A 25,261-nucleotide genomic window follows, 5' to 3' on the forward strand; every position below is an offset into this window, starting at 1 on the left:
CCTGTACTGCCTCTTAGCTGCTGTGATGGCCTTCCTCAGTCTGTACTTTGCGGCTTTGTACTCAGTCTCATTGCCTGATTTAAATGCAAGAGAGCGAGCACGCAGCATGCGTCGTACATGGCTGTTGATCCAGGGCTTCTGATTGGGGAATCTCTTCACTTGTATGGTGGGCACGATGTTATCCACACAAGTGCTGATGTAGCCGGACACATGCTCAGCATAGTCCTCTATGCAGACAGAGGAGTCCTCCATTGTGGCTGCAGCTTTAAACACATCCCAGTCTGTTGTAGCAAAACAGTCCTGCAGGATGCCCTCAGTCTCCAGAGACCACAGTTTAACTGTTTTGGTAACAGGGTTTGCCTGTTTGAGTCTCTGTCTGTAGGCTGGGTAAAGGAACACTGAGATGTGGTCTGACTGTCCGAAGTGGGGGCGAGGTCCGGCTCTGAATGCACCACGTACATTGCTGTACACATGGTCAAGGGTGTTCTTGTCGCGGGTGGGAATGTCCACGTGTTGATAGTGTTTGTGAAACACAGTCCGTAAGTTGCACTGATTAAAATCCCCTGCGGTGATGAAGACGGCATCAGGGTGAGCCGTTTCCAGCATGCTGATGACGTCATGGAGTTTGCCGAGCGCTGCCGTAGAGTTAGCCCGCGGAGGGATGTAAACAGCGGCTAAAAACACAGCAGTAAATTCCCGTGGTAGATAATGGGGACGGCATTTCAGCAGTATGAACTCCACGTCTGGTGAGCAGTGCTTATAAGCGGTCTGTATGTCTCCACACCACGCGTTGTTTACAAACACACACACACCTCCCCCTTTAGCCTTACCGGAGGCTGCAGTCCGGTCTCCTCTGTGTACGGAGTGAGTCTCTAGCTGAATAGCGCTGTCCGGAACTTTATCTGAGAGCCAGGTCTCGGTGAAAATAAGAGTGCAGCACTCTCTTAATTCCCGCTGTGATGTAATCCTCGCTCTCAGCTCATCCAATTTGTTTTCCAAAGACCGCACGTTAGCTAACAGGAGGCTGGGCAGCGGTGGTCGGCTAGCGCGAGCCTTTAGCTTAGCATGTAGCCCTCCTCTCTTGCCTCGCCTGCGTCGCCACCTCCGAAGCGCTCTCCTTGGGTCAGCGCACTCGCTTGGGGTCGGCGCCGCTGGGTCTTCCTGGCGGCGCCGGTGGCTGTGGGAGCGAACAATGGGTTGCAGCTCCGGTGGAATAAAGCCAGTAAATCCAAAATTACTGTGTGATGCGATGTCCAACAGAGTTTGTCTGTCATATACTAGCAGTGCACGACATTTGTGTACTGCTAAGAGAGCGTAAAAAGTCCAAAAAAGAAGATAAAAATGGCAAACTCGAGCAGAGCGAGCAAACACGTCCGCCTCGGGGGGCGCCATGATTACTCAACTGTTTGGAAAAGTACTATTTATAGAGATACTGTCATGGTGCTGGAAGGAAGGATATGGAAGTGGATGTAAACGCAAGTAAATTTAATGAACAAGAAAACAAAACAAAACTTAACATAGGTATGCACTAAGACAGAAAACAACAAAGAACCACTAGCAACCAAAACAGACCTGAAAACATATAAGAAATAAAGGGGCTATAAATACACACAGAAGTGGAATAGGAAACAGGAAACACCTGGAGAAGGTAACAAGAGGGCGGAGTTACAAATGACACACGCGGGAACACTAGAGACTAGGGTGGAGACAAGGGAGAACAACACAGAGCCATGTGCTATAAGGCACATGGGGGAGGAAAACAAACAGGAAGGACACAGAACAGGATGAGAACATGGAAGATACTTATAAAAATGGCTGCAATACGAGCAATTTGCAAAAAACGTACATGAGTCAGTTATAAAGAGAACATTTTAGAGAGGCAGAGTCTCTCAGAAGCAAAAAAAGGCAGAGATTCACTAATCTGAAAAATGTGGAAAATGTTTCAAAATATGTTCCTCAAAGTGAAATTGCAAAGACTTTGCATATTCTACCATCTAGAGTAAATATCATTAAAACATTTAGAGAATCCGGAGAAATCACTCTTAGAGGTTGGAGCCTGACTCAACCCGAACCATAAACTGTCATTATGAGCCCGAGCCCGACCCGACCCATAAACTGGCTGTTTTCGGGCTGTTTGAATGAGTGAAATATGATCAGAATTATGTTAATTAACACTGTAACATAGCATAGAACTATTATTTAATCAAAATGATTTTAAGAACAGCTACACACAGTGCTGCAAGTCAAACGCGGAGGAGTTCACGTGCGAGAGAAAGAGAGAGAGAGACACAGAGAGACACAGAGAGAGACAGAGAGAGAGAGAGAGAGAGAGAGATTTGCGTGTTCTGGTGTATGAGCTACTCACAAGGTTCTCTTTTATCTCCTCGTGCTCATATTCTAGTCCCATACATAATTCTGCAGCTCCCTCAGTGTTTTCTGTTGTATTTTGCGGCTAGCGCGAGCGCTTACAACTAACACAGTGGACCGCGAGGTGCCGCCGCGCTTGTGCCGAATCCGAATCCGCTGCTGAATCCGACTGCCGCTTCGCGGACAGAATCGGAACAACACCCCCCGCTGTACAACTGCAGGAGTGAAAACAGCGCTTATAAATAAGTTTAGTTTTACTTTCAGTTTTCATTATTTGGTTCGTTTTCGTTAACAATAATAATTGGTTACTTAGCAACATTGTGATTATCACACCAGAGCTTTATTTAAAAATAAAAATATAATTAAAAAACAGATGCCTACATCTCAGACTATTTTCTGGAGCCCGACCCGACCCGGCCCGAGGAATGTGGTGGTAAATCTCGGCCCGAACCGACCCGATTTCGGGATTTGGACAGGGCAAACAGTCAGTTTTGGATGCTGATGATCTTCTGGCCCTCAGGTGGCACTGCATTAAAAACAGGCATTATTCTGTATTGGAAATCAATGCATAGGCTCAGAAACACTTGCCTGTGAACAATCTACAAATGCAAGTTAAAGCTGTATTGTGCAAAAAAGAAGCCATATATCAACACAATCCAAAAACACCACCGTCTTCTCTGGGCCAAAGCTCACTTAAAAACACACCTTAAATGCAACTTTAATTTTCTGGCACCTTTAAGACAATGTTATATTGTTGGACAGGCGTTATATCAGTGAACTCCAGATGGCGGTGGACACTCTCACCTTACTGCGTGTATGAAAAGCACAAACATCTTGCACAGCCTGCCTCTCTTGCAGCTAATTTGCACCAAGATGGCCTTCTGCATATGTTCACAGACAAGGGTGTAGTTCACCACGCTCACTAGAAAATGTTCTCTCTCATTCTTTCTCAGCTTCTCACTTGCGTTCTGGCTTATACAATACCCTGCAATGGTATCCTGAAATCGCTCTGAGCCTCATGTGTCATGGCAACATAAATCTTTTTTTAATAGACTCTGTCCCTCTAAAATGCATTATGGAATCTCTGCTGCAACAGTGTAGGTGTTGTAGAGCAAGTGAGACCGAAGCCTAGCACCAGTGTGGGGGATATTACATGCACACACACACACACATACAAACACTAACACAGTAAAACATGCATCAGTGAGACAGGAAATCAAACACGAATGAATCATATTTACATATTCTGAATCAAATTTACATGTTGTTCTCCTTTTACCTCTGTGCGTAAACCTCTTAAGCTTGTTACACTAGATTACTATCTGAAAAGCTGTGTTTAATATACAGGAACAGAAGCGTCACTCAGTCTGCTGCCTAAATTAGTACATGACAAACAGCAGCCCATAATAGACTAACGGAATATGTAATGATTCTTAATCACCATTAGAATCATTATAGACAGGGGTCGTTGTAAGGCCAGTGATCTAATCACACAGCTGAATAGAGTGTATACACTCTTTCAAAAAATGGTCCCTATGGTCTCATGGTTTGGCTTGGATGTAACCGTAGTAGAAACTTTACATTCTGTGAAATTCTATGTTCTATGTATATATTTTTTATTTTACACTTTAGCGAATTTGAACTATTCTGTAAACAAGTTAAAAAAACACAGCTCTGGAAAAAATAAGAGACCACTTTAAAATGATGAATTACTTTCATTTTGGAATTCTGAAATATAATCAAGTGGAAGATGGATGATCACAAGCCATCAAACCAAGCTGAACTGCTTGAATTTGTGCACCAGGAGTGCAGGCATAAAGTTATCCAAAAGCAGTGTGTAAGACTGGTGGAGGAGAACATGCCAAAATGCATGAAAACTGTGATTAAAACCAGGGTTATTCCACCAAATATTGATTTCTGAACTCTTAAAACTTTATGAATATAAACTTGTTTTCTTTGCATTATTTGATGTCTGAAAGCTCTGCATCTTTTTGTATTCAGTCATTTCTCATTTTCCGCAAATAAATGCTCTAAATGACAATATTTTATTTGAAATTTGGGAGAAATGTTGTCCGTAGTTTATAGAATAAACCAACAATGTTCATTTTACTCAAACATATACCTATAAATAGCAAAATCAGAGAAACTGATTCAGAAACTGAAATGGTCTCTTAATTTTTTTCCAAAGCTATATGGGCTTTAAAATATTTACTTATATTGTCCCTAAAACATCATACCTGCAAACCCCAACATGTCTCACAGAATGTATTTAAACTCTCCATGCCATGGAGCTGCAGAACTAAACCGAACGAATACCTGAGCCTAGAATGGGAGACATCTAAATGGAATTAGAGTCTAAATCCTGCCCACACATTTCAGTGACAGGTCTAAGCACAAGGAGAGACCAAACAGGATGCTCTTTCTGTCTTAAAAGGACTATTTTTGGTATAATGACAACAGGTAGCTGCCCTTAATATGCGTGACAATCACAGATGTCCCTGAAGAAGTGAGATGTCTAGCAATCACACATTCTAAGGTAGTACACGAAAGAACCTTATTCATTCATTCACTATTCTACCTATTCTACTTTTACATTTTAACAAATAACATGTGTAGTTCAGATATAGATAACACTTCTTTCACAAGTGTTGTAGAATAAATAATCAATAAAAAATATAATAAAAAGGTACATAAAAAGGTACTATGCAAATTCACACACACACAAACACACACACACACACACAGATCGCACAATGGACAGACCAGTTAAAGGCACCCACGTTAAGCTGTTACTCTTATACGTTAAATGTGAGTCTACTATGTTACTATGGTTACTGCAGGATGCCACAATTTCCCAGCGGATGCTGTCACTGAGAGCAGTCAGCGGGTGCAGAACTCTGCAGTTTTTAACCCACTGATTATACATTAGTTTCATAATAAAATAGTCATTAGTGCTATTATAACAACATTTTGGGATGAGAGATAATACATAAAAAATGCCCCTCCTCTTAATCTTCTATCTTATAAACAATTTACCTTGTTCACATGTTACGTAAAGTCTTTTCACCCCTGCTCCACCCTTACTCCTTCCTTTAACTTATATCTCTCTTTTCTGACTCTACTTATTAGAGAGGGAGGACTGGTTTCCTATGACAAGCAGAAGCTGAACCTGAACTCCAGCCCAAAAAGTTCTCTTCCTCCTCTTTCCTCTATTCTTCTAGATAATTACTTACTGAGACTGTCACGCCGCCGTGTTCTCCTTCCACACTACCGGACTCCATTTCCCAAAATCCCATGAACAATAACGTCAACAACACACGCTCACCTTCACCCAATCACATTACGCTCCGACGCTCAGACTCACCTGTATTCTGAGTTAGTTCCGGTTCATTCCCCTCTAGCTTCCTGTATTTAAGGCGTCAGTTTGTAAACAAACACCGCGAGGTATTGTCGACTCATGTTGCATTCTAAGCGTTTTCCTGTGTTCTGTTTTTGCCTTTTCGTTACGACCCTGTTTTCGGATTATCGGTTTATGTCTTTTGTTTTGCCCTTTCTGGATTTGATGTATGGTTGGACTGTTTCTCGGTTTCAAACTCGGACTGTATTTTTGACTACGTCTTCGGTTATCGGTGAGATCACTGTTTGCCTGGCTTTTCTGTTAGCAGTATCTGTTAGCCTTCCTGCTAATAAACCTGTTTGTACTTTTAACTCGGCTCGCGTCACTCCTCACTACCTGGCGTTACAGAGGCATTTGAACTATCTGAACTAGCCAAAAATATTTTATGAAGCATCTTTGTATTTTGTTGTCATAACCACCAAAAATATATGTATACATGTTTTAGGAATGCTGAACACAGTCACACTTCATTTATTACTTCATCTTGGTTGCTTGGTTGCTACATCTCCAAATGTAGCAACCAGCTACATTTGGATAATAGAACGTCTACAGATGCTCACAAACACACAACTTGAGAAACTTGATATTCACTAGGATTAAAGTTTACAGTTAGGTTTAAAAGGTGCTATTGAAGCGCAGTGTGGTCCAGTGGTCTAAAGAGCTGCCACTATGAGGTTGCAGGTTCGAACCACCGCTCATGCAGCTTGCCATCCAGCTGGCGGCGCTCAGAGGAAGCAAAATTGGCCCTGCCCCCTCTGGGTGGGTAGATGGCGCACTCTCCCCACATCACGCCTAGGGTGATGTCCGCAGCACAGGGCGTCTGTGAGCTGATGTACCAGAACCGAGTTGCTGCGCTTTCCTCCAAGCGCGCTGGCTGCTCGGTAATGCTGCATCAGCTGTCAAGACTGTTACGTTTTGTAACAGTTCTGAAGTTTCAGAATTGGCTTTGCTTCTGAAGAAAGATACAGAGAAGCCACTTCTATGTATCAAACACTCACTATTCATTATGCCAGTGTTTTATCACCCACCCCAGACCCGCTGCTCACCGCCCAGTTCATGCCACCTGCCTTGGACTTCTTGCTCACTATCCACTACCGATTACAAATTTTATATTAACAAAAACTACAAATTATCTAACTGCTTCCACTGCTGGTGTGGCTATTCACCTGAATATATTAGACATATGTGGATGTATAATGACTTTTTTTACATTTATTTATAAGCTGTCTGACCAGAAGAGTGTTTCTTTCCCAAGTGCTCCCCTGCACATGGCCCTGTTTGTTCCTCCCGTGTCTCTGCCTTAGTGTTTTCACCTGTGTTCATTTGTTAGCTCCACCCCCTTGTTACCTGTTCCTAGGTGTTTCCTGTTTCCTGTCTACTTCCTTGTGTATACATTGCCTCCTTTATTTCAGTGTTCCCTTGTCGGTTCTTGTATGTCTTTGCATCTGTTAGGTTGTTTTTTTTCTTTGTTTCCAGTCTCAGTGCATTCCTTGTTTGTATGTCGTTTTGTTTATCTCTTTTTAGTTGTCCGTTTTCTGTTTATTAAATATAAATACTTGCATTTTTGTCTGCTCTTCGCATCCTCCCTGTGCACCTCCCGACAGTTGTGACAATGTTGTGTCTGATTCTCTGTTTTAGCATTTTTATGAAAAGCTGCTTTGCAACATCAGTTGTAAAAAGAATTATATAAATAAATTTGATTTAATTTCATATTGAACAGTTTTCTATTCAGGAGGTGTATTGTAGGACACATGTATCAGAATAAAAAACATTTTATTAAATGTTCAGTTGGTTTAAAATTATTTAAATATAAGCTAACTGTCTACGAATAGGTCATTAAAATGAACGGTAACCATTTAAAGATTACAAATCAATTGCTGTGTTATTGTTTTATATGTAAACTAAAATATTTAACAAATATTTATATTTTGTTTTATTTAAAAGTCATAAAATCAGATGTAGTTTATTTAACATATATTTAACATACTTAACATACTTAAAATCCTTAAGTTTACCAGAGGAAAATTAAAAATATATATTTTTAAGGAACACTGGGTGTTAAGTGGCATGCAGCACTGGGATGTTTTAGCTAAACAGAAAATGTTTTGTACTTAATAGTGACCCCTTTTTAGTAATTATCTTTTGCTTGACTCTTTCAGGATAACTGACTATTCTAAAAATGAATTTATAAACCGGAGTGAGAAACTAAACAGGCCTCTGCATATGTTTGTAGCCTCTGTTTTTTTAAACTAGTCTCTTTATGAGATGACACGATGGCTGAGCTAACCACCAAATCATATTCGAAGCAGGGTGTCATGAAGAGGAATGAGAGGGAAGAAGCACTGCTGCAAGAGTGAGGAGTGTCCCTGCATAATAGCAAGTCAAGTGTTTCATTAACTGGATCCCAAAATGAACTTCAAAAGTGCATTTTATTGAAAGGTCAGAACACATCCTAAATGGTTAAGATAATTAGAGGAACATGATGGCCTTTCAGCTTGGGGAGGGAGGGATAATAGACTTCTCTATATCTATTCTAACAATACTGAGCTGAGCCCCCCAATGCAGCTCATTCACAGGGTGGTTCACAAGGGCTGCTCAGCTTGCTGCAGGAAAATAATGAGAGAAAATGTTACATAAATCATTCAACGCACTCAGCTGCTTTAGAGTAAATTACAGTGGTGTGCTTTTACTAGACAATGTAATGAGATTTCCATTCACTGCATTAAAAGCATAATAAGTCCATGAATCAGTTTTAGGGAAGTATGTAAATTATACGGTGAGCCAATCAGTGTAAGGATTGTGAAACATACATTGCATTTGCATGCATGCATTAAAGATATATATTATATCAGATTATATTAGAATTACCTTAGAATTTCCCAAAATTCTCTACAAATGTATTTTTATTCTACTAATACTACTAATACAACATGTGCCAGATTTAAAATAAAATATATCCATGTAACATAACAACTCAGGAAGTATTGCTATTATACAGGAACAGGTAACAGGAAATTTCATTTCTATGACATTGTTAAGGCTATAAGACACCTACATCAAGCTTTAAATAATGTAGTCTTACATAAACATTAAGAAACGCTTATTCCTATAATCATTATCTGTAATAAAAAGCTACATTTGGTGCATGAAATTCAAACTAGAATAAGTCTTCTATGTCTGTATACAGCTGAGAGGAAATTCTGGACTGTTTGCACTCTCCCTTGGAGTGAGAATGCTGTTAAGGTCACTCCAAGAGCACAAAAGGCAATCTCACTCTTAAAAGAGGTGAGAGAGAAGCCGAAGGTAAAAGCAAAAGACCTACAGAAGAACCTTCATGTGTTCACTACTGGAAAACACTGAGCCAGAACAATGCTGATGGAAGGAAACCACAAAGAAAAATGCTTTGGCCCAAAAAAAACATTGCACCCTGTCTCAAGACCACCTTGGTGTTTTATGGTACTTCAGTAAAAATGTATCTGTCCTGAAAACTTCAACACAAATGCAGAATGCTATATTTGTAGGAAAAATAAAACTGCACACGAACATCAGTATTATGGCAGCTGTGAAGCATGGTGAAGAGAGCACCCTGGTTTTGGGGTTGATTTGTTCCCTTTAGGTCTTGGATACCTCATGATCATTGGGGGAACAGTGAAGGTAAGGTGTATTAAAACAATTTAAAAGTGTATTTTGTGACCATGACCTTAAGTGGAAGAGATATTTTGTAATGCAACAAGACGAAGACCCAGAGAACACAAGCAAATCAACAAAATAATAGTTGAAAAAATAGTATTTTTGTGTTGTAATGGCAAAGTCTTGATCTTAACCCTATAAAGAAAAAAGAAAAAAACCTAAAAAAGAAAAAAGCTAACACTTATTTACAGCAAAAAATGGCTATATGCCATTATGTGCAGTTACATGAAACGTGTGGTGGAGTCAAATATTGCGAAAAAGATTTACAGGTTATTAAACTCAATAAAACAATGTTGTTTTTCTAACCTGCACTGTAAATGTTAAATAAAGACACGAACAGTGCAACTGTTTGCATCTCATTAGCTCAGTTTGATTGTGTTTGTCTGTAATTGTAACTCTAGTAATCTTTTGCAATGTTTTTTGGAAGTTAGTGAGCAGCATTTTAATTTGTGCCCTCACTATAGTACTGCATTGGACTTTTAAAATTACACCTATATAGTTACTCTTATACTAGTGGTCTCCAACTCTCCATCTTGATGGTTTCCAAGCCAAATCCAACACTCCACATTCGTTTAAATAAGGATTTTTAAGGCTCTAACACTCTGTGCAAGGCACGTCGCAATGCTTGATGCTACCTTACACTCCTTAAACAGTCTTTTTTCATGCCTTGTGCTTGCATAATTTAAGTAGCGACAGAGTTTTTGAATATATCTACGCCGATGGGCATTGTGGATTTTGGGCACATTTATGGTGTATTGCTATCTTTGCAATGGAAAATACAGGTGAGCCACTGACTGAAAACAGCCTAGACAGACATCAACTTTCAGACGCTTATTGCTATCTTGCCAACGCAGACACACAGAATGCCCAATGTGCTTATGTCCTCACTTGTTACACACATAAGGACATGCAGTGCCATTAAAATATTCTGCAAAAGTCAGAACGCACCTGGCGCATAAAGGGAATGGCAAGTGACACGTTGACTGGTTTATTTGATTTTACGCCCAAAATACATCCATGATTAATAAGTACATGTCTTATTTGCATTTTGAGCCACGCAAGGCTTTTGCTGTTTCCATCATTATGATAGCAAAGATACACTGATGCCCCAAATTAATGTGGTAATTAGTTGCATCAGGTGAGATAAATTAGAGTTGGATTTACCTATTTAATTATGTTTTTTTAGCAACACACTTAACATACAATTACATTCTTTAATTTTTCTCCTCACTCAGATGCAGATTTAAAACACAGGCTGGTTTGTAGGCTTAACACGTTTGCATTTCAAATAAAGTGTTCAGAAGTGTAGCGACAGCATTTAAACGCACCACATGCAGACATACTTCTGTTTTATTACTATAGGCATATTGTAGTGTCATCATGTACACCAATGAGCCAATATTTAGACCACCTTCCTAATATACTGTTGTCTCTCCATATGCCACCAAAACACCTCACTCCACATGGTCTGTGATATCTGGCACCAAGCCGTTAGCAGCCCATGCTAGGCTAACACTGCTAACAAACACTGGACTTTCACCAACTTTATCTTAATAAATACATACCCAAAACCATCTCCTAGCCTAGTAAAATGTATCCATTTCTTTATTGTTTCACACAGAAAGACCTATGTTGTTTAAAACCAACTATGACTAATGCCTTCTATAAGTCTATAAAAGCAACAGTAAGTGTCTCTTCATTGCAGAATGACCAGCCATTGGACGGTTTTCAGATTAAAAATGCGACTGGCGATTGGTCAATTATTTAGCCAATCCTGATTGTCTTAAACTGGTCAGGGCATATGATTATATAACTTGTGAGTTGCTACAGCAAGGCCACAAGGTACTGGAAGCTCCTCATTCAGCTTCTAGATGGAAATGCAAACCTAGTCACAGGTGCAGAATAGGGCTGGGCGATATGGAAAAAAATCTTATTACGATATAGTTTTTCATATCAGCCGATATCGATATGTATCACGATATAAATCAAATCACTTTCTGTTACACTTAAAGGTTTCTTTTTTACTCAGAAGTGACAGAATAAGGGAGTTATGGCCAAAATCACTAGCAGGCTCAGAGCCTTGTGGACAGACACTAGGATGTTAACATCTTGCCAGGTGGGTACAGCTTTTAAATTAATTTTAAAAAGGGGACAAATATATAAACTAAAAAATATGTAAGACCCTTTACATTATATGTCTGTTTAATTTAAATTGCAATAGCACTTTATTTTTTTTTAATAAAATTATATTTAATCAAAAGATCATTCCCCTCCCTGAATGCAGGCAACTACATAAAGCAAAATACAAGAGTATATCACAGTGTTCATTTTGACAGGTGATTTTGATACAGTCTTAGTCTTTTCACTAAAATGTATAATAGTTTTAGTTACATTTTAGTCTATCGGATATTATTAGTTTTAGTCACATTTCAGTCTAGTTTAATTTTGGTCATATAAAAAGTATGTATTACATATGTTTTACTGTTTTTCTATTTTCTATTTGTTGTAATTTTAGATTATTTACTGCTTATGTTTTTTTTTAATAAGAGCCTTTAGGTTTTTTTTACATTTAAATTAAGCTAACATTTAAATATTTTAAAGTAAGTGACCTGTAATGGAGGTGGGAGGAATAAAGTCAAGTTTCTGAAATGATCCACTTCTACTGCAGTACAGATTTATACTAACATTACTGGCTTTCAGTAGACTAGACTTACATTACTTAAGTGTATTTAAAACTCCAGTTCAGTAACAGCAATGTTTAGCTCAGTTCAAATACAGCTAGACAGATTATATAATCTTCTGTATTTAGTAAAATATCCAGCATAACAGACTCTCTATCTGTTAAAAACTAAAAACACAGACAGAGGAGAATTCTGCCCTCAGGGTTTTCCAACAGAAACAGTGAGAGTTAGGAAAAAAGATGGAAAGTGCTTCCTTTCTGTGTGTTTATATACTAACCCCTCACTCGTGCTGAAGTTAACCTTAATTTACACGAAACGTGGATTAACACGGCTAACGTGCGTTACCTATTAGTTTATTAGAATGTAAAAAGCAGTGAAAGCATCTTAGCTAATGATGACAGATTGCACAGATCCCTTTTACACCGTAAACATCGCTAACTTTAAACTGGAGACAAGCTAATCTAACTAGCAGCAAACAGAGCAGCGTTACCTGCCTTCAGAAATCTGAACAAGCTCACCTCTCTAAATATCTTGGAGACGCATGCCTCATATTTAAGAGGTGAGTTTTCCAGTGTAGCGCCGCTGAATAGTATAAATGAAGTTTATCCAGTAAATGGGAGAGAAGGAGCCGCTGTGTGAGGAGTTCAGAGTGGAGGGGCTCGGGGGGTGGGGCGGAGGGGGATGGTGGAGAGGGGGATGGTGGAGAGGGAGGGGAGGGGTTGTACTGGGCTAAGCAGCAGTTCAGCGTGCTGCCTGATCTCGTGCTGCGCCTGTTCACAACGCTACTTAAACGGGAAATAGAAAATTTAGTTTATCGAATTTCTCGCCCCGACTTATCGCGATATATAGTTTCCTCGATAACTATCGATATCGTTTTATCGCCCAGCACTAGTGCAGAACCCCATTAAAGCTAGTGTTGAGTTCCACTCTGTGTGCAAGTTGAACTTTGTCAGTCTAATGTTTGTTTATTTTTTCAGTTTCTTTACACAGTGCAGCTTTATATCGAGATTTGGGATATGTGGTGCTTGAAATTTGACAGTATTATAAATGTGGTTGATTCCAAAGAAGGAAAGTATATGTTTAATCTAAAGAGATGACGCACAGAACATTACAGGGGTCTTTCAGAATGATACATCTGGCAATTTGACAATTTTGCGCATGTACACACTGAGATGATAATGCCTAAAAGATATGTTGAGCAGCACTAATCACAGCGGTAGCCTATTATCTCCCATTCTAATCTAAGAACACAGAATACATCATACGCATAAATTATGCAATAAACTATGATGATGCTACCTTAATTTTTTGTCAAATTGTTGTAAAGTGGATGAGCTACGATAAGACTTGCTAATGTACCCAACCATTTACATGATATACTAGTGCATCTCAAAAAAAATTTAATATCATAGAAAAGTTACTTTATTTTTAGTAATTCAGCTCAAAATGTGAAATTCATATATTATATAGATGTACTGCACACAGAATGATCTATTTTAAGCGATGAAAACTAAATGAAAACCCAAAAATCAGTGTCTCAGAAAATAGAAATATTATATCAGACCAACTGGTACTTTTGGCAATGTGGGCAGTGTGCCAAGTCCTGCTGGAAAAGGAAATCTGCATCTCAATAAATCTTCATGCAAAGGGAAGCATGAAGTGCTTTAAGATTTTCCAGGAAAACACTGAACTGATTTTGGACTTTATATAACACAGTGGACCAACACCAGCAGATGACAGCTCTCCAAACCATCACTGACCATCAGTAAATTTTGCATTTCATTTGAAAATCAAAAGACTAGGGTGACGTTTCCACAATCACTGATGTTTTGGAGAGACATGTCATCTGCTGGTGTTGATCCACTGTGTTTTATCAAGTCTAAAGTCAGTGCAGTGTTTTCCCACAAAATCTTACAGCACTTCATGCTTCCCTCTGCTGATAACTGCATGAGGAAAACTTCTTACACTGTTAGTACTTTAATTACAGTGAGTCTGACTGGCTGTTGTTGCCCTCATACATCAATCAGCCGTGGATGTCCAACACACTTATGCCAGTCCGTGATTTGAACTTCTTAAGATCATTATAATTGGGTACTAACCACTGCTCACCATGAGCACCCCTCAAGCTCTGCCGTTTGAGAGATTTTTTGACCCAGCTGTCTAACCATAATGATGTAGGCCTTGTCAAAGTCACTCAGGTCTTCATGCCTGCCAATTTCTCCCACATAGTACAAGCTGACTACAAGAACTGACTGTTCAGGCTCATTTCTCAGATCTTGAGATGCGCTGAGTTAATGACATTATCAGTGTTTTTCAATTCATTTGAAAGTGTGGTCCAAATATTTTGGTTCTTCACTATATAAATAGTGAAAAAATACTACTAATACTACTAATACTACTGCTCTTTTCCATTTCCAAAAAAACCCATACCAGTTTCCATTAGCCATTAGGCCCCATTACACACAACACTGTATTAAGAGGTAGGCTAGTCAGGTATATTCAATGACACCTCAAGGATTTTCAGTTACTAAATTTAAATGAAAAGATCACTGACTAAGCTCTGCAGCACATCTGCGTATTTCCCTCCCTCCCAGCATTACTGTCACCTCACGGGGATCTGCAGGACTGAGCGGCAGAATCAGAACAGGTGGCCCGGCCAGGCGGGCAGCAGCAGGAAACTGGCCGTCCAGACTGCCACTCTGCTCACAACCCTTCCAACAACCATCACCCCCATAACACACTCACTCTTACAGCCAGTCATGCGGAGAGAACCGCAGAAACGTGCTCTGTGAATGCCTTATATGACTGGATAGTGTGAAATGATCAACAGTGAATTACAAATCACTCTTCAGTTCTGTAAAACAACCAAACAAAATCAGAAATATTAGTGTTTTAAAGAAGGAGAGTGTGTCAGTCCAATGAAAACTGCTGCAATAAATAGTATCACATGTATATATACATAAACATCAGTTGGATGTGGACTGTGAATCACAGTTGTCAATCATTTATGCACACCATCTAAAAACACCAGCTGCCCTGTACAACATGAACATCTTATGAAACTACTTGATTCCAAATCTTGCTATGTAAACACACATCATCCAAGTAAATGAGAGGTTAATTGAATAATTCCTGAAATTTGCTTATTTCTGAGAATGTAACCCTCTTTAGTAGCACAGATACAGTGAAGTATCATAGAGAGTTGTCTTGGTATATATTTTGCATAGCATTATCACAGTATCATGATATTATTACAGTATGATTAATGTGTACAACAGTGTGTTATATTGTATTGGGAGATCCTGTGATTGCCACCCCTAATCTCTTAATTCGGTAGGTACAATTCTTGAGCAATCAAAAGATACATGTATTGTAAATTGCATTTCGATTCAAGCTGCTTCGAAGTTGTACTGTTTTGCAACGCCTTGTATTTTCCTCTCTAATCAAGCCAAACTCTACCTGCAAAGTCACAACTTCATAAGCCCTATCCGGACGAGCTTAGTTTCTGAGGGGGACGTCTGTGAAAAATATTTCACACTTCTACTCAGAGATAAAACTCTTGCATCCAGACTGCAATTAAAAAAACAGGAGGACAGTGAGTTTTTAGGCTTTCTCAGTCACATGACATCACATTCAGTAGCTCCTCCATTTCCACTCGCTGTTGTGTTTACGTGGATCTCTGTGGAAATGCCCACTCAAAGTGTAATTACGATGTGTGGCAGTCGACAATTACCCCAGGACCCCCTGAGAAACTAATCCAGTCCAGATAAGGCTATAGATACACAGTTTTCTTATTAACTCTGTCAATGTGAAATTGTTAGCATGGAAGTTTGCCACAATTCCCATGTTAAATGCTCTCCTACCTCCAACTCCTGAAACTCGTCATCGTCGTCCACGTCGTAGGAGAGCGTCTGAATCTTGGCGTCGTCCATAGACAAGTCCAGGAACTTGCTATCGGCAAATACAATTCCTTCTTTTGTGAAGCTGGTGGTGCCTGAAGCTGGAGCCATGTCCTCAATGAAGGTGGTCTCGCAGCAGTCCCCTCCCTCCCCCCATGCCCTCAACACACCCTCTGGGTACAGGATGAGGTTGGGCCTGTAGAAGGGATCTACGGTCTGGGGCAGTGCACTGGGGTTGAGCAGCTGCGGGTGGTGCCCAGTGACCCGAGTCCCATTCCTGTCCTGGCCCCCCTGCTGGGGGGAGAGGTTGACCACCATGTGGCCCTGATACTGCGGGGCAGAGTACACCGACACCATGCCTTCCTTGGTCTCCACCATCACGCCCCGGGTGTTGATCAGGCCGTTGCGTTTGCAGGACTCAGACACTGCGTCCCCACTGTCTGTTGATGAAGAAGGCTTCCTCTGAGCGGGAGGGTCCTTCTCCTCCTCTGTTTTGAGCCCTGTTTCCATTTTGGCCTAGTGAGTGCAGACGCTGGGGAAGGTCTCTGCCCCGTCGCTGGTTTCCCTCATGAGTAATGTCGAGGAGGCATGAGGTGGAAACATCGCCCTGCTACTGTCTCCTGTAATAAAGCAAAGCAAGCAACATTAGCAATGTTACCGGGGTGTGGAGCATATATATATATATATATATATATTTCCTTATACACTAATCATTAAAGGAGTGCCAGATTATAATGCTACTTAAGAGGTAGATAAAGTAACCAGGAACATAGAATGATTAAGAATCTTTAGACTGATATGAGCAACTTTTGATTATACTTCATGTATGAAGTTGTAGAAGTTCCTAATGGTGTTCTAATTGTGTCCTTGCGATAATCCATCCCATGCAACATGAATGTACATGCAGTTTCTGCAGATTTTGCAATATAGGTGCAGTACTGAGTAGGCGGTGATGTGGCTGGCCATGGGATAGCATCTGTGTTTCAAGGCAAGTTCTTAAGATGATAGAAGTATGCAGATGAGCATAGTCCTGTTTAAACACTGCACTGGAATGTGCGTTTAGAAAACATTAGAGTTGCACGGTGTACCGAAGGTTCGATTCTTTTTCGATACTACGTCATCACAAACGATTCGGTTCTTCGATGCTTTCGATACTGTATATAGCCCAGTCACTAGCTTCAAATGAGTCAAATTAGTAGGCGCGATTTGATTCAGTTCATAAGAAAACTGATTCACACCGCAGCAGTCGGTGTGGCAGGATTCAGATAAACTTAGTGTTCTGAACAAATGAATCGATTCACGCGCAAGCCAGCAGAGCAGCAGCGAGTGTAGAATGGCGACGGCTAAAATAACAGATGTCTCTCGTCCGCGACTTGTGGACAAAACGGGCGCGAGGAGTGAAGTGTGGGAAAATAGTCTGAGATGTAGGCATCTGTTTTTTATTTATATTTTTATTTTTAAATAAAATAACGAAATTAACGAAAACTGAAAGTGAAACTAAACTACTTTATTTATTAGCGCTGTTTTCACTCCCGCAGTTGTACAGCGGGGGGTGTTGTGCCGATTCTGTCCGCGAAGCGGGAGTCGGATTCAGTAGCGGATTCGGCACAAGCGCGGCGGCACCTCGCGGTCCGCGGTGTTCGTTATAAGCGCTCGCGCTAGCCGCAAAATACGACAGAAAACACTGAGAGCTGCAGACTTATGTGTGGGACTAGAATATGAGCACGAGGAGATAAAAGAGAACCTTTACCTGTGAGTAGCTCACATCAGAACACGCAAATCTCTCTCTCTCTCACTCTCGCTGTGTCTCTTTCTCTGTTTCTCTCTCTCTCGCACGTGAACGCCTCCGCGTTTGACCTGCAGCACTGTGTTTAGCTGTTCTTAAAATCATTTTAATTAAATAATAGTTCTATGCTTCTATGTTACAGTGTTATTTAACATAATAGCAGACAAGCACCCTGATCTCTACAAAGAGCTGAGAAGTCGACAGGTTAGTGGAGTTAGTCAAGATACACTCTGTCTGTAGCTTTACTAAGATTTACTAGCGACTGCTTATTAAAAACGGTAAACGGTTGATTAATAAAACGGAGCAGTGAGTGTTAAAATGAACATAACATTGTAATGTTCTTCTGTCTCTTTATTTTCCTTATTCAGAACTTAACTTCTGCCCGCCCGTCAGGTTCACATAGTCAGGCTACCATTACCTCTGGTTTTAGTTTTAGTTTTTAGGAAGTGTTTAGATAATTATGTTATAGTTAAGGTTATAATAACGAAACTTGTTTTTTGTTCAAATGTTTAATTTTAGAATAAAAATGTTTGCACCTATTGTTCAGTGTTCAATCCAGTTCAGTCAAAAATAAACATTTTATGTTCAGATATTTTTATTGTTTTTTTTTTCTTCCAAGTATCGTTTTGGTATCGAGAATCATGATACTACAGTTGGTATCGGTATCGAAGTCAAAATTTTGGTATCGTGACAACCCTAGAAAACATAGGACCACTGGTTGCAGGACCTTATTAAAAGTGCCTGTAATGAAGACCAAAGGTGATCTGGCATTGAGCGATGCACCCCACACCATGACAGCAGGCCTTCAGAATGTCGTGTAACGCGTGACAACAATCCGTTAATCAATGTGCTGACCACTCAAGATGACCCACTGCCATTCTGAGTCACTCAGTGACAATCTGACACGACTACCCACCAATTGTATACCTAATAGTTAATCTCTTCTGGGTGCAACTATTTTTTACAAAAGAAGGAAAAATCTTCACCTTCACTTTCAGTGGAAGTCAGTGTAAAAAAGGTTATTTTTGAGCATTTCTATTCTTCCATTCATTATGCAACTTTACACACAATAAAGAATGACTGCCCCATTCACATTGTCATTATTATGTGAAAATATGGCAAAAGTGGAGAGGACAATCTTTGTACAAGTTCTTTCTAAAAAATATAATACACATGATATTGGAGTATGCTTTTGTTTTCACCTAAATTAACTACAAAAATAAAATAAAATTTTAGTACAGATATTGTTTCTATATAGAACTAATGACAACTCAAAAAAACATTTGAACACCTTTCTTTTCAGTACCATATAAAACCCTTTTGAGAATATTTTCATGTTTGCTGCTTTTCTAACAGCCAGAGATCTTCACTTATCACAAACAACACCACCAGCAGGAGCGCAAAATCCCCACACACATCAACTTCAAGGCAGCTATTCTAAGAAAAGGTGGTTCTTATCAAAGAAACATGGAGTATTCTGCATGGAATGCTCAGATCTGGAAGCAAATTCTATACTTAATGTATCTGTTCTCTCTGATTAATTATAAGACAGTTAGCTTAACAAAAACATATAGAGATCTAAAAATCTAAACCAAAAAATCAAATCAAGTAGAACACAACAATCAGTGTAGCCCAACACATTTATTGCTGCAAATAATTTACATAATATACAGTGGTGTGAAAAGGTATTTGCTCCCCTATAGAGTTCTTGTGTTTTTACATTTTTCATACTTACATTTTTTAGATTATCAAACAACCTTTAATATCAGACCAATATATCCTGAGTAAAAAAAAGCACTCAAAACACATAAGAGAACAAAGTCATTTATAATCTATCAGTCTGGAAAGGATACAAAGTCTTTGGGACTTCAGCAGACCACAGTGGGAGCTATTATTCACAAATGGAGAAAACATGAAACACTGGTGAACCTTCCCAGGGGTGATCAACCAACCAAAATTACTTTAAAAGGGCATGAACAACTCATCCAGGAGGTTCCAAAAGAGCCCAGAACAACATTTAAAGAACTGCAGGTCTCGTTTATCTCAGTTAAGTTCAGTGTTAATGATTTAATAATAAGAAAGAGACTGGGTGAAAATGGTATTCAAGAGAGAGTTCCAACGCAAAAAACACTACAAAAACACAACAGCCCACCTCACATTCGCCAAAAAATATCCTGATGATCTCCAGGAGTTTGGGTAAATATCCGTTGGACTGACGTGACACCTTTTTGGAAGGTGTGTGACCCTTTCTATCTGGCATAAAACTAACACATCATTTTTTACAAGACAAGACAATCATATTAACCCTAAGTATACAGAGCACAACGTGAGCGCAAACACTAACACACACACATGCGCACACACACACACACACACACACACACAGTGAAATACAGTAAGCACATGTGAACTGATGCTGTAACAAGAGCTGGGCAATATGAAGATATTTTCTTGTATTGTGATATTTTCTTATTGTATCAACAACATACTTTATTAACTGTATAGAGGACATCAAAAATCATTGTTTCATTGTTTTATTGGATGATGTGAAGCCAAACGTGAATAAAAATCACTGTAATATTCATGAAATGGCATTTGAATGGCAGTTTTTAAGAATCTGACACTGCTGATGCATTGTGTGTGCCTTACAAAATTGTGATAAATATTGCATATGCCTTAAAATATTGTGATATAATATTTTTTTTCCATATCGCCCATTTCTACCAGTGTGGGCTTTTATGCTGTTCATATTAATATTATCTGAATTATATTAACTGAAATCAACTGAAACAGCCTTTTCAAAATACTGATACATACATTTAAATTAAATACTAAATATGGATTAAAAATTCATCAATAATAATTAACAAATATACTTTTTTGGGACATCCTGATAGAAATCTGTCATTTTAAGCAGTTTCATTTTAACTACTGGTTGTTAAAACAATAAAACAATGCTAAATTGCTATGAGTGTAAAGCTATGCTATGCTGGTTCTCCATTACTACATGCTTTCTGAGGAAACTGCATTGCTGTAAGGCATTTCAGTACACAGTTTAACACTTCCCTCATGTTGTAATGCCATTCAGGCTTAACAGATGGTGGTCCACGTCCAGTTGCACACATGCCGTACAGCAAAAGCATACATCCCTTCATTATCTGAGTCACTGACAGCATAAAGCAGTGCGTACACACAATAACAGCCAAAACACATTCCTTAGTGTTTACTATACTGATGGCCAACCTTTTGAAAAACAGTCATCATCACTATACCCTCACAACCACTGCTATAAATGTTCCAGCCCTGGCGTCAAAAGGCACCTGACAACTTCTCCTCCATTTCCTGCGCAGGACTGCGAATAGATCTGTGAATTGTTCCCCAGCTATGCAAATGCTGCCTCTGCAGCCCACACTGTCATGCATCCCTGAGCCATTGATTCCTGCCTCTGCACCACTGAAGAATCTAAAAGCACATGGCAAAGATCCCAGGAATTTACACACGCTTTTCTGCTAAGTTCAGCAAGAAGAACCCCTTTGTCTGTGAGAGAAAGAGAGAGAGAGAGAGAGAGAAAGAAAGAGAGACATGCTCCATTGTTAAAAAAAATAAATGAACAGAACACATAGGCCAGATGTTTAATGGATTGCACTATAATAATACTGAAATTTCGACCAAGAAATTAATATTTTCATGCCAACTTCTTGAAATGAAATGTATGCAGACTGACAATACATATACGGCTGAAGCTTAATAACAACGCCTTTACTTACTTTGCCTCCTGAATTCAAGTGAAGGGGGTGGGGGGGGGGGGGGGGGCAATGAACTATAGAAACAAAAAGTTATAATATTTTAAGTTCGGCTTTAATGACATCAGAATTTTAGCTGTATATCATCCTTGTCATATAAAAATTTACATGCACCCATTTTTTGGCATAATGTGAATCTAGAAGTTGTTCTTTATGTTGTAGCAGAATTTCATGATGAATGGACCAATATACATGATCCAAAATGACTTAAAATTAAACCTTTTTACACTGAATTCCATTTAAATTAAGACATTTTTCCTTTTCCACTAAATCTACCATTTTGAAGATATAAGTCTTTTTAAATACAGCGATAATATGCTAATATTTACTTTAATTTGTTTAGATTTGACCAATACTTCAGACTGATGTTTGAAGATTTATTAACTTACACAACAGCTACTAGAGGACTAGAGTAACAATAGAAATGTTCACTAATGACAGAATGAAATATTTTTAAATTGACTTCCATTGAAATTTAAGAGGCAAAGGGTGCATTTGCAAAAACAGATAAAGATATGTTTAAAGAATAGCACCTTATTTATTTCTTATTTTACAAATGAACACTTCAGGCTCTATTTTACACCCTGTGTAAGGCATGTTGCGATCCTAATTGCTATCTTACACCCTGCCAACAGTCTATTTTAATGTCTTGCGTCTGCAATGTTTAAAAAGCAAAGGCGCTTTGAATATATCTATGCTGATAGACTTGGTGGTTTGGAAGTGAGGTGTTTTCAGGCAATTTTCTGGTGTTTTGATATCTTGGCAATGGAAAACACAGATTAGCCACTATCTGACAATAGTCTAGACAACAGTCAACCGTTAGACGCTCATTGCTATCTTGGCAATGCAGTTAAACATACATGGGCTGGCTAATCGACTACAGTAAGTACAGTTATGAATGTCGATATTAGCCAACATTTAGCACATCAGTCCACAGAAATGTTTAGCATTACTGAACACATTTAGCAATTTGCATCAAATTAATTAATTTACTCACAGTTAAATAGATCCATTGTGTTTGGGTTCTGGGGAATCTGCAAATACAATTTCACTCTCTTAACTAAGAGCCTTTCTACTGCAGATTTTGCTGCTTGTGCAATGCCCTGTGACCAATTAGCCTCTTCAATACTGAAAAGATCTAGGAGGCTGGACTTAGGAAACCAATTTTACTGTCAGATACATATTCACATGTATCAGCCCAGTGTGCAAATTACATTAATCAACCTAGCAGCTAAGAGCAGCTATTTCCACATGTGCAAATGGAAGCAACAGAGGCCTTAAGTAGGAAGAGGCCATGGTAGAAATAAACTAAAAAACAATTGGTCATTACATCTGACAGGCATTTGTGGCTAAGCCTTGTCAAAGTGTGAGAGCACAATTCAGCACTGCTGAAAAGATGAGCAGCTTACACCTGCAGTACTTAGCGTAATCACTGGCTTACGTCAGATGTGCTGGTGTCTGATCTCCATCTATGTGTATTTTCTATGTGTATTTTACTGCATGTCTCCTTTTTATATGTATAATTTATAGCATTGGCCTTTATGTAATGTAGATTTTACAGAATAACACTTTCATATGTATATTTTACTGCAGGTACACTTTTTATACGTGGGCCATTTCACAGAATGGCTGCCATTTCTATCCCCAAGAAATTACATGTATAAATGTGTAAACAGTGTCTTGTATTTTGACCTAATTGCAAAAGTAAAATATGTAATTAAAATATGAATAAAAACTACTTAGGACACTGAATAATATTTGTTATCTGTCCCCACTATCTAACTATACATTTTACCATGAAATAGATGTAATTTGTTTTGCACTGACTCCAAATTCCCATTTATGCTTTAAAAATATTTATTTCATAATAAATCCATAATATTTAAGTTAAACTATCCATTTTAGTTGTGACCCTGGGTTTCACTCAGTCCTGTTGATGTAACACATTATCCCATCTGAAACATCTAAAACATTCTACAAATCACAACTACAACAGGAATTTACATCAGTTGGTTCTTCTGAAGATCATTAGAAGACCAACATTAATTTTTCCCTATTTTTAATAATTATGAATGTGCATGTAAAATATTGGACATAAATCCACAGTTCCTATATCTGTGTATATAATCACTTTTCAAAGTGTAAGTAATTGATGTTGGCGATAATGTAAGTTTTTGTCCTTACAATCAAAATTATATAAGATCAACTGGCCATTAGTGCCTTGTTTTGGAGCTACCCATAGAGCTGTCCGTGGTACTGCAGTTAGCATTCCACCTAATATCAGATAAGAAACCTCCTTTCAGATTAGATGCACTTATGGACAAGTACTCTACAGTAAAATACAGTACATCATTATATATGTGCGGATGTAATGTGTATACTGTACCTATGTTTTTTTTTTTTTTAAACTAAGTTTGATAAATTAATGCCTCGTTTTGAAGCTGCACAATAAGCTCTCTGTGGTATTGCACAGTATTCTACAGTCTTCCAGAAATCAGATAAGAAACCTTATTTTAGATTCAGATACAAAGATCGACTGGCATACTCTACAGGCCACCAGCAACAAACAACAATGTCCGTAAACAGTTAACAAATGCCTCAATTAAAACAACAATACAATAATACAAGAAATTACACAGGGCTCTCTTCTTCTTCTTGTTGCAAACAAACTCAGCCATACTGCCAGGCTGCAGGAGGCTGAGATTTAATCAGAATTAAAAGATATGTACATAGTAGAGACAGAAGGGATCCAATCCCTTATCGGTATCAGGTCCGATATTGACGTATCGGTCATCGTACAGACCGGGGCGATCAATTTACCAATCCAGATTCCAGTCTTCAGTTTACGCTAGATCATAAACCCGCCCTAACACTAAAATAAAAACAGATCACCAATCTGGATTTCAGTTACCAGCATCTTCAATCTCTGAGTGTGTAAAGAGCATTACCTGTTGGTTTGATTTGACTCAATAGTTGTTTGTTTGGAGATATTTTAGTGCGGCACGCTAGCCTGCTATAGATAACTGTCAGTAACTGTGTAAGCTAGTAACATTTAGCAGTTGGTTTGTTTGATTGGAGATATTTTAGTCTGTAAATGATAACAATCAAGGTTGTGGGCTGAGATTTTAATTAAACACCTGCATTGGTTTTAGATTAGAGTAGGAGGGGTGAAGACATTAAGACATTTTTTTTTAGCAATTACCCAAAGTCTAAGGAGTTATGGAAAGGCTGTTCAAAATGGATTTTGCAGCCTGTTGGAGCAATTAGAGTCCAGGAACAATCTTTGAAATAAAATTGTAAAACTTTACAATTAATTTAAATGCAATGTATGTTTTTGCTCTCATAATAGAATATGCAGTTTCATCTGTTTAAGCCTTTTAATGTTAGCCTATGATGTAATACCAACAATGCTGATATTAAATCTAATTATGTAAAATAAATGAAACAATACAAAAATATTTTGGGATGGAAAAAGCTGAAATCAGAACTTGTGTATCGAAATCGAATCGGAACTGAAACAATGTGGATCGGCTCATCTCTAGTACATATATGTAAAATATCAGCACACTTGTATTCATATCAGTGCATATTGGCTGTCACGCATGAATTCCAGGTAGCCCTCTAGTTAAACCAATCAC

At 38.8% G+C, this 25,261-nt stretch overlaps 1 protein-coding gene across 1 annotated transcript in view; it reads right to left on the minus strand.

Moving 5' to 3' along the window:
- LOC103046560 (synapse differentiation-inducing gene protein 1) overlaps positions 1–25,261 on the minus strand; it is a 52,062-nt gene that overhangs the window by 24,721 nt on the left and 2,080 nt on the right. Inside the window, exon 2 of the mRNA XM_007247367.4 lies at positions 15,999–16,654. Within this exon, the coding sequence (XP_007247429.2) occupies positions 15,999–16,544 (546 nt within the window). The 5' untranslated portion in view covers positions 16,545–16,654. The remainder of the gene's footprint in view (positions 1–15,998; positions 16,655–25,261) is intronic.

This window comes from Astyanax mexicanus, chromosome 7, assembly GCF_023375975.1.
Source record: "Astyanax mexicanus isolate ESR-SI-001 chromosome 7, AstMex3_surface, whole genome shotgun sequence".
Taxonomy (NCBI): Eukaryota; Metazoa; Chordata; class Actinopteri; order Characiformes; family Acestrorhamphidae; genus Astyanax; species Astyanax mexicanus.